At 47.3% G+C, this 11,334-nt stretch overlaps 1 protein-coding gene across 1 annotated transcript in view; it reads right to left on the bottom strand.

Moving 5' to 3' along the window:
- Positions 1 to 5,113, bottom strand: part of Gnal (G protein subunit alpha L) — a 125,320-nt gene extending 120,207 nt beyond the window's left edge. The window contains exon 1 of the mRNA XM_071602747.1: positions 4,768 to 5,113. Within this exon, the coding sequence (XP_071458848.1) occupies positions 4,768 to 5,113 (346 nt within the window). The remainder of the gene's footprint in view (positions 1 to 4,767) is intronic.
- Between the last annotated feature and the right edge of the window lie 6,221 nt (positions 5,114 to 11,334).

The following is an 11,334-nucleotide window of genomic DNA, read 5'->3' on the forward strand; positions in this document are numbered from 1 at the left end:
GAACTACAAATATTTCACTATATGGATGATGTATTATTAGCACACAAAGATAAAAACACATTGCTAGAATGTTATGCCACACTTACAAACTTATTAAAAAATTATAATCTAGAGATAGCAATAGATAAAGTACAATTAAATTTTCCAATTAATTATTTAGGAGTTCTATTATCCTCAACCATGGTCCGTCCACCAAAAATTCAAATACGAGTAGATCAACTCAAATCACTTAATGACTTTCAAAAGTTATTAGGAGACATAAATTGGATAAGGCCTTATTTAGGTATACCAACAGGAGAGTTGGGACCTTTATTTGATATCCTAAAAGGTCCATCAGATCCAAATTCACCCCGAATGTTAACGCCTGAAGCAAGAAAGGCATTAAAAATCATTGAAACATATATGGAAAATATGCATTTGGATAGAATTGATATAAGTTTGCCTTTATTATTTATTGTACTACCAACAAAAAATATTCCTACAGGAGTATTTTGGCAAGAAGGTCCATTATTATGGATACATTTATCTTATTCTCCTAACACTATTCTTACTAGGTATCCTGAGGCTGTAGGACAATTAATACTCAAAGGAATAAAAGCAGCAAAGGGAGTGTTTGGAATTTCTCCCAATAAAATTATTACTCCATATACTATGAATCAAATTGATGAGTTAGCTAATGAGTTAAATACTTGGGCAATAATCATGTGCAAATCTAATGTTTCATTTGATAACCACTTACCATCTAATCCTTTATTGTCTTTTTGGTCATTGCATCCTGTAGTTTTTCCAAAAATGACAAGAAAAATACCTATCATGAATGCTCCAAATATATTCACTGATGGGTCAAATAATGGTACAGCAGCAGTAGTTACCCCTGATCAAACTTTTACATTTTTAGTACCCAAACAATCAGCTCAAAAGGTAGAGCTTAATGCAGTTTTACAAGCTTTTGTGATGTTTAAAGATTCTGTATTTAATTTATTTTCTGATAGTCAGTATGTAGTTAATGCTATAGTATCTCTTGAAGATGCTGGTAGGATTTCCCCTTCTTCTACTGTTTTCTCTTTGCTTTCCACTATACAAAGGCTAATCTGGGACAGAAAAGATCCATTCTTTATAGGACATATCAGGGCACATACAGGATTGCCTGGAGCCCTTAGTTTGGGCAATGATTTAGCAGATAAAACTACACATGACATACATATTTTCTCTACACTAGAAGAAGCTATAAATTTTCATAAAAAGTTCCATGTCAATGCTAATACTTTACAAAAGCGTTTTAAAATAACTAAGGAACAAGCTAGACAAATAATAAAACAATGTCAAAATTGTGTGACCTTTTTACCACAAGTTAATCTTGGAGTCAATCCTAGAGGATTGATACCTAACCATATTTGGCAGATGGACGTCACACACTTGCCAGAATTTGGAAAATTAAAATATTTGCATGTTACAGTTGATACTTCTTCTGGATTTTTGATGGGCTCCCTTCATGCCGGAGAAAAAACTAAAGATGTTATAGCTCATTGCTTACAAAATTTTGCCACTGTGGGTGTTCCAAAACAGTTAAAAACAGATAATGCCCCTGGTTATACTTCTACCTCGTTTAAACAATTTTGCTCAACATTTGGCATTACTCATATAACAGGAATCCCATACAATCCACAGGGACAAGGCATAGTTGAAAGAGCTCATCAAACTATTAAAATGTACTTATTAAAGCAAAAAGAAGGAATTGGGAAGGGGTATATATTCCCCAAAGATAAACTTAAAATAACCCTTTTTACTCTAAACTTTTTAAATTTGGATTCATCAGGACTTAGTGCTGCGGAAAGGCATATGTGTCCAAAAAATGTACATAAGCCCAAGGTACTTTGGAAGGATATTCTAACAGGACAATGGAAAGGTCCTGACCCAGTAATTGTCTGGAGTCGGGGGTCTGTTTGTGTGTTTCCACAGGGAGAACAGCAGCCGATTTGGATTCCAGAGAGATTAACCAAGGTCCTGACCCAGTGATTGTCTGGAGTCGGGGGTCTGTTTATGTGTTTCCACAGGGAGAACAGCAGCCGATTTGGATTCCAGAAAGATTAACTAAAGCGATTTCTACAGACCAAAAAGAAGATGATTTGGCTCAAATCCATAACAACTGATATCCAAAACTCCAGTTTGGCTATTCTTACATCTGCAACAGAACCAGGATGCTTTTTTCAATATCTATTTTATTATTGCCCTTTGCCATATCATGAAGTTCTATTTTGTTTTTTGAGCTCATACAGACCTAGGTTAATGTTTTGCTGATCAGTTCTATTTTTTGACTATAGAGTTTTTAAACATTGCAATGGAGATTTCACCTGTAAAAAGTTATAAGGCCTTTACTATAATGTTATGTGTTGTATGTATTATGTTATGTGTGCACACTTGTGTTTTGTGTTATATGTTTGAATGTACGTATGTCCATATATCATATATGATGAGCGCTCATGATAATATGGATCCAAATATTTTTTTTTTCACGTGATTTATATGGTTTAATTTAAATTGGGTAAACAACTGTTGAGGATTGTTTTAATATGTAAACAAAAAAGAAGGTTAACAGATCTGTTTGTTTACTTTCACCTTTCCTTTTCATTATATTTAATAATTCTCTTAAAGATAATGTAAATTGTTAAGAAAATTGTTTTCTTTTAGTGCCTTCTGTAATGTTACATAATTTTTTCTTTAGCCATTATTGCCAGAATTCCTATCTTCATCCCAGTGCTGGTGAAGTCAAAGATAAAACCAATCTACAGCTTCTACAATAGCCATCACTGAACTGCTTGCAGAACTTGCCTGGACACATTGTGAGCTCACCTGTATACATTTTGAACTATCTGTTGGTGCAGCGACTTGTGGTAGTGTTGGGGTATTTTTGCTGATGATGTCACCGGTGGTACAATTTTTCAAAGGAGCCCTCAATTGGCTTAATGTCATGGCATTTTGCATCCTCCTCTACTAGTGATGGTCTAAAATTTGGGGGCCAACAGAGGTGAGGCAAAGAACCTCACCCCCCCACTGGTGCAAAGGCCTATCCACAAGTATAGCTGTATGCTGGACCGGTAGTCAGTGACGGGTATGATCCAATTGCAGTGGTACCAACCTAAGACAGGAGGCTGACGCCTAGAGGTCAGTTCATCCGATGACGGGTAAGGACCATATGTTGAATTGGACTGCCTAACAGGCACGGTCCCTAAGCCACATGCTTGTTGTTTAAACAGAGAGGGGGGAGATGTTGAGAGCCACAGCCGAAGGGGCCCCAGCAAACTTCCAGCTGCCAGCAATCCAGCTGCCGGCTGATGATTGGCTCACAGCGGCCCCAGCAACATCTAGCTGATTGGCTCCTCGGCCCCAGCAACATCTAGCTGATTGGCTCCTCTGCGGTGATGCTCATTGGACTGTTTCCCTGCCCTTTCAGACCACGGAGCTGCTCATTGGGGGACTTTTTGGCTCTGCCCACGTGACCCAGCCAATCGGCCTCAAGAGCAGGAGGATTGTGGGAGGTGGAGAAGAAGCTTGGGGGAGAGAGAGAGGCTTGAAAAAAGCCGGTGGTGGCAGTTGAGGCTCTGAGGATTTTTCCTGAGGAGCTGTTTTGTTTGGTGTGTGGTTCTAAAAATAAAGTTAGTTTCTTTTGACAAGTGGCTCCTGATTGTGCCCAGCCAGACTGCGGCATGTTATTTATTTGAAAACAATTCCCTTTGTTTTAGAACTCAGATATTTTCCCATGACATGGCAGCAGGTTCATGTTGTTTTAATCATTCTTGCAGCAGGTGAGTCCTTCTAAATTCAATATTTATTGTTGTCTAGATTTTAAAAGTCACCTTCATTTGTAAACAGACTTTTGACTCCAGTCATGGGTTAGCTCCTTCCCCCTCGCACAGCAGGGCTAGACCCAAGTAGGGCTAGACCCAAGACTTCCTTCTTGTCACTAACTTGAGATCAAAAGCCCACGTCACTTTGTCACTTTTTCCCCTAAAGTTTAAAAGGCAACAAGTAGAGTCAAGAATTCAGGATCCCCGCACCCCCCTCATCCTACAGCAGAGCGTCCAGGAAGTGACTCTGGCCGCTAACTGGCAGAGACACACCTGTGCTCGCTAACGCTGAGCTCAGCTGGGACAGAGCACCCGTCACGCAGCGGTGAGCGCGCTCGGTCCTCCGCCTGCCTGCAGCCCATGCTGGGACAGCTGTGGGAGCTGGGGACGAGGAAGCGTTCCCACAGCGCCGGGGCTGAGCGGGGCTTCGAGATGCCCTGTAGGCGCCGGGGGCCGAGGCTTCGGACGCTGACGTTATTTCCCAGCAGTCCTCGAGCCACACTCGCCGGCACTCTTCTCCAACACAGGGGTGGGAAGGAGAGCTTTGCGGTCAGGCTAAGAGGCCGTGTAACGCCTTCCCTTGCTTCTTGCCTGACGCCGGGGCAGGGCGCGGAGCGCACTGTGGGAATCAACCCGAGGACCGGAGGGAGGACGCTTCCCGGGAAGGAGGATGCTTCCCGGAGAGGCTCATTAGTTACTTACAAGCGCGCAACCAGCCGGCATCGCAAAGGCGCAAAACCACCCCTGAGCGTGTTCTCAGTGGCTGCAGCAAAATACTGTCCGGATAAAGCCTTTCCAGGCCTGTCTCAGCCGGCGGTCTCCCAGGCGGTCTGACCCGCCAGGACCGCATCTGCGACCGTCGCCCACCCCGCGGGGAGCCGCGCCCTGCGCCCCGTTGTGCCCGCCCGCGCGCGGGACCTACCCAGCAGCAGGAGCCGATGCGTCTGCTGCAGGTCTCGCTTCTGCTCGCGCAGCATGCGGTCGATGCCGCGGCTCACTCTCCGCGCCTCCCTGGCGGCCTCGCGCTCCTCGGCGCGCAGCTGCTCCGGGTGCCGCCGCTTCCCCTTCGGCTTGTCCGCGCTGGGCCGCGCGCTCGCTGCGCTCTGGCCGCCGCCTCGTGGGAGTGGGGTCCCGGCCGCATCATTCCCCGCCGCCCCGGCCGGGGCCGGGTCGGGCCGCGCGTCCTCTAGCCGGGACTCGGGGTCCGCGCAGGGGGCGTCCTCGGTGTCCCCGAAGAGAATTGGCCGCAGGCTGTAGCACAGACCCATGGGGGGCGGGCGCAGGGCCCCGCGCTCAGGCCGGGCGCGGGCTGAGGGCCCCGGCCCCTCACCGCGGCCGAGGGCCGTGCCGCATTGTCCGCGGGGTGCGGAGAGGCGGCCGCCTCGGCCAGAGACCGCGGGACTCGGAGCCGCGAGGCAGCCCGCTGCCGTCAACCCTGCCGCGGGCTCGCCGTCGTTACCGTAAATATCGCCCCCGGCTGACCGTAGACTCGCTCGGGCCGGGGCCCTCGCTACCGTAAATGCCGCCGCCCAGCCGGCGCGCAGCTGCGGACAGGGCCGCCGCCGCCGCCGTGCGGCCACCGCCTGGAACCGCGGGCGCAGCGGTCGCAAAACCAGGGCAACTGTGGTTTCGGACGGCGGTGGATGAGCATCTACAGCCTGGCGTCGGGACGCAGCTCAGCTCAAGGTCGTTCTGCTCCCAAGTGTGACTTGCAGGGACGCATCGCCTTGTCGCTCTTTTTCTATCAGCCGTTCACCCCTCCCACTCTTGATACTTTAATACTTATATTCTTTGATCTCGACCAAAATCTCAAATGCTGGAAGTCCAGGCGTCACTTGCAACAATCTCCACAATTTCTTAAAAATTAAAAAGCCGAACCGGGCGCGGTGGCGCACGGCTGTGATCTCAGCGGCTTGGGAAGCTGAAGCAGGAGGATCAAGAGTTCAAAGCCAGTCTCAGCAATTTAGTGAGGCACTTAGCAACTCAGCAAGACCCTGGCCCTAATAAAATATTTTAAAAAGGGACTGGGGATGTGGCTCAGTGGTTAAGCACCCCTGGGTTCAACCCCAGTACCAATAAAAAATAAAAACCAGCACTTATAATTGTCATGTATTCAACATACGTGCTAAAGTGAGGACACGGAATTGCACCTCGAATTCATTTCTTAATCTAGAGGCAGCACAGAGAGGAGAAGGGGTGCACCACACTGGGTGTGTACTCTCTCCTTGCCTCTGCAGGTGCGGGCCCTCCAGGGTCCACCTCCCCAGGTGGGGCAAACTTCAACACATCATTCTGAGTGTCACAGGTATGCTGGCCTTCCCAGGAGAGCTGGCAGCTGCCTTCCTCCCTGATGTCCAAAAGGTTTCAGACATGTGACTGAGTTTCATTAGAAGGAATAGTAAAATGGAAAGGGGGGGCACTTAAGGGAGAGAGTGGGTCCTCTCAGAGAGAAGGACAGTGCACCCTCTGGCCCTCCACTTTTACTGGAGAGTCTCACCCAGGTCCAGCTTTTGGTGGCAGGTGATGGGGTTTCCCCCATAGGCACTCCTGCCCTTGCATTTCTCCCACAGATCCAGGTCGTTTGCTCAGCAATACAACACATCCTTTTGGCTTAAGACAGGCAGGCTACAGGTCAATTGCTTTTACGAAAGCTGTTGGGGGTCAGCACAGTGAGAAGCAAGGTGACTGCAGCATAGAATTGGCACAGACCACCTCTGGGAGAAAGCAGTGGGGTGTTTCAGGGACACTTGAGTTCCCCTGGTTTTGCCCTTAGTTAGCTTTCAGTTTTGAATAGCCCTCAGCAGATTTTGTGAGGGGCTTGATGTTTTAGTTGCCATGGTGATGGGCAGAGGTGACATAGTTGGTGGTAAGGGAGGGTCCAGGACCTGACAGGCTGTGACCTGATCTATAGCTGGGGGAGGTTTTGACATCCCCCAGGAGCTTGCCTGTCAGGTAAGGCTCCTGTGCTTTTCAGTCACCTCTCACCACCTTTCCCTGCTCATCCACTCGTGGCTGACCAGCTACCTAACCATAGGTGAACATTTCAAAAAGGTTTTTAAGACCCTGCATATAATATGCGTTCTTAGCCGGGTCCACTCTGTCATCCTAGCTACTAGAGAGGCTGAGGCAGGAGGATGGCAAGTCCCAGGCCAGCGTGGGCAACTTAGCAAGACCCTGCCTCAAAGGAAAAAATAAAAAGAGCTGGGGATGCAGCTCAGTGGTAGAGTGCCCTGGGGTCCACCCCAGCATGCCCCTCCCCACACACACAAAAGAAAAAAAGGAAAGCATGTTCTTTAATTTTGAAGACAATGACAGGGAATCTCATAACGGATAGTTAAATACATCTGATGCGAACACAAGGACACAGCAGATTAGGCCATCTAATGCGGCACAGTGCTGTGTACATTGTATCAGCTGACGCTTGCCTTTGATTTTTAAAGAAAGAAGTTGGAGACCTGGGATTGCCATTTCTTCTGGAGCCCTGCTAATAACAAACACACGTGCTATGCAGTGCTTCTGACCTAGCACTACTTCACACAACTTGCCCAGATCACGGCATGCTTTAGGTCTTTGAGCAGTAGGAGGAAGGGAGACAAAAAAGTTATTAGACACCAAATTTTCACTCTTCATTCAGTCTCATCCATTGACTCATTTGATAGAGAACAGACAGATGCCAGCAGAAGGAACCCAGAGTCAAGAGGAAGTCCCATAAAACTGGGCCACTGTACTGAGCCCCACATGCTTCTTCCTTTCCTTTCCCCTCTCTTCCATGTTTCCTTTCTTTTAAATAAAATGCTGTTTACCCGAAACCCTGCCTGGCTTCAGTTGACAGGACATGTTACGTTCCTCAGTGAACAGCCTGTTACCTGCAGAAGGAACACACGTTATTTCGAAGGGGGGGGGGTACTTTTGTGACCTTTACACAGAACAGATCCTGGAACAAAGGGAGACAAGGATAATTTACTCTAACCTAAAACCTGAAAGAACAAGTTCCATTAGAACTGGTCAATGTGGGCCAAAGTGACCCCGAGTGGTCATGTGCAGTGGGAACTTCAAAGTCCAATGTCATCATGCTGTCAGTCAAAAATCAAGAGGTGGACCCAGTGGACTCTCTGGAAACTTCCATACCCAACAAAACTGGAGGGTAAGAGGGGTGCCTGCTGTCTCCCTGGGGAACGTCCCCTTCCCCTTTCCTATCCTAATAAAACTTAGGTCTGCCACTCTGAGCAACTCGTCTTTAGTCTTTCTGGTCTGCTTGCAAGAATCAGGGTGAGAAAGGGCAGCAGTGCCCGCCTCTGCCCTGTGATGTATTCACTCTGTGTTTGTCAAGCACTGACCATGTTCTAGGCATACTGGCCATTGTGGGAGGAAAAGGATATAGGTTCTTGTAGAGTTTACGTACTAGTGAGGTAGAAATATGTTGAATCATAAAAATGTAGGTTAATGTATTACTGTCCATTGCAATTATACATGAGCCATGAAGACAGATGGCAGGATCTTCCAAGCAGTAAGGGAAGGTCCGATTTAAATTGGTGTGCTCAGGTGAGGTTTGTGAGACAGGAAAGGCCTTCAAAGGAAGGGGTGGCTGAGCTGAACCCTCAGGGGTTGGTAGCAATTACTTTCCTGCTATAACTTACTAGCTAAACTCTCATGTCACATGAGAAGGAAAAGGCTTAGTTTATATAATAGAGCCAGCTGAAAACGGGAGCAAGCAAAGCAGAGATTTTTCAAACTTAAGTTTATAAATTAAAATGTGGCCCCTTGTTGAAAAATGAAGACAGAGCAGAGCATTGAATCCAGTGCCCTGGGTAAAGTTGCAGGCCACAGGCCCATAAAACTGGCCTTGCTTTCTGGCTGGTGATGTCAGAGAAGAGAATTTGGACCTAGGAAGTCCTACAGATCTGTATACAACACCCTCTCAAAACACTGGCAGGCTACTCAACAATGTGGATAAGGGACACACTGGTGGCCCCATAGACTACAAAGGCTAACAGAAGATAACCAAGATTGCAGGTGCTTTTCACATCAGGGAAGGCAGAGTTGGGATCTGAGTACAGCCAAGTGAACCAGTTTACAAAACAAAAGTTCACTCAATAGAGAAACACAATAGCCCTAAGGTCCTTCACTATATAATTTGTAATGTCTAAAGTCCAACAAAAAATCACTCAACCAGCCTAGACCAGCAAAAAAAGCAATCAATATAAAGTGATGTTTAAATGGCAAAGATGTACCCATTACCAGATAAGGATTTTAAGGCAGATGTTATGTATGAATGCCTAAATATGACATATATATTTATTTGTTGTAATAACATGTATTTATATGGTATGTAAAGATTTTAAAGAAGATGCAACCACAATAAAAAGATAAAAAGCAAAATTGGAGCTCTACAAGAGAAGCAAACACAGAGTCAAACTAAAAAGTACAATAACTGAAGTAAAAACCTCACTGTAGGTGCTTTACAGCAGAGTGAGGATAGATCAAACTGATGAATCAGAAAAAAAATCAATACAAATGATCCAATATGAAGAACAGAGAGAAAAAAATCAATTAAGAACAAATGAACAGAAGAAACTCAGAGACCTATTAGCCAACATTGTCTGGTATAACATAAGTGTAATAAGAATCCTGGAGAGAAAGGAAAATAAAATGGAAGAAATAGTGGCCTCAAATTTCTGAAATATGGTAAAATGCATTAACTTATAAATTAAAAAAGCAAGCCCAAGACTGAATCAATATGCAGGACTATAGAGCTTAGGTATATACCTAGGAACATAAATTAAGTCCACACGCACAGGCACCCTGGTGACACCGTGAAACGTGAAGAGAGGGCTGGGAACATGCCTTGGCACACAGCGGCCGAGCATATGGCCTCGAGTGAATAGCCTTGGCTCTTTGCCAGAGCGACCGAGGCGAAAGGCGGCAGAGCAGCATGGCCAGGTGCCGGGCACTGGTATCGCTCCAGTAGTCCACTCTCAAGATGCGGACGTCAAGCTCAGGTGAGTGGGGCCAGAGAGAGGAGCACAGGGGCAGGCATCACCCCCAAGGCTACCCAGGACGCAAGCAGGGGAGTCCTGCTTCTCCCGAGCCGTAGGGTGAAAAGTCCTGCCACCGGAGCGGCAGGCTGCCCTCCTGGACAGAGGCCGGTGGACTCATCAAATGGATCTAGACCTAAGTCGTCCTGAGTGTCAATGGTCGGCCGATAGACCACCCAGCAGCCATGCCGGGAATGCAGAGCAGGGTGCCCAGGGGCTCTGAGAGGGCTGTGTGAACCCGCCTGAGCCTGGCCTGGACCCCACTGGGCCTGACCAGCCCGTGGAAGATGGCAATGGAGCACATTTCACCCGGGGAACCCAAGATGCAGAGGCTGGAGGGAGGCCAGCTTTCCCCAACCCGAGTCCTGCAGCTCACAGAGAAGTTGGAAGGTGGGGTGCGGCACCGGGCCCTCAACCTGCTCAGTTGACCAGTCCAGCAAACCGCCCAGTCCAGCGCCCACTGGGTTCCCAGGACCCACCCAGAGTGGCACCCACCAGGTCCTGGCACCAGCCTGGTCCCTGGAATCACCCTGGTACATCAGCCTTAGTACACCACCAGGTGCCTGGGCCTCCTAGGCCCATGGGGCATAGCCCAGCCTGCCAGGCCTCCACTATGCCTCCAGACTTGCCTGTCCATGGACAGCCCTGGCCTGCCTGGCCCAGGTCAGCTAGGCCCTCAGACATAACCAGCCCCTTGGCCACCCAGCAGCAGCCCAGCCTGCTCCACATGCCACCTCCCTGCCAGGCCCAGCTGCCCCAGCGTTGGCCTTCCACATGGCGGCAACCCCACCAACCTACAGCAATTTCCCAAGAGGGGAGGTCGGGAAGTGGTCAACCCCAGCCTTCAACTGGGTGAGTGACAAAATAAAAAGGAAGGATTGGATAGCCCATGGCCCATACTCCCCCCACTTAGTTCATCCCTCAAGAAGAAAGGTAGACAATCAGCTGGGCACTCACGGCCAGGCACGAGCTCACTGACTGTTATGTCCACCATAGTGGAAAAGACTCCATAACTTCTTAACTTTTCACCAAGATTCTTCCCTCTCCCTACTTTTTTTGCTGTTGTTGTTTTGTTTTAGGTTTTCTATGTTTGGTTTTAGTTCTATTTGAATGTGAATTGACTGATTCAAGGACTTCTATGTATGTAAATTTCTAGCCTTTTTTTTTAAAGGTGTTATTTTCTCATGCTTTGTGGGTTAGGGGTTTTGATTGGGATATTTTGATTTGATTTTGATTTTGTTTTGTATTATCTTTGCCACTACTCTATCTCCCATCTCACTCTCTTTTTTCTCTGGCTGAGAGCCAAATTCCATTTTCTCTCTCCTCCTTTATATTCCTACTTTTATTTTTTTTCTTCTCCTTTCTCATTAACAACATATCCTAAGTTAGCACTGCATCTGCCCCATTCACTTTTTGAAATTGCATACACTTTTCTACCCTCCTATCTCTTCTTC

The sequence above is a fragment of the Marmota flaviventris genome, chromosome 16 (assembly GCF_047511675.1).
Source record: "Marmota flaviventris isolate mMarFla1 chromosome 16, mMarFla1.hap1, whole genome shotgun sequence".
NCBI lineage: Eukaryota > Metazoa > Chordata > Mammalia > Rodentia > Sciuridae > Marmota > Marmota flaviventris.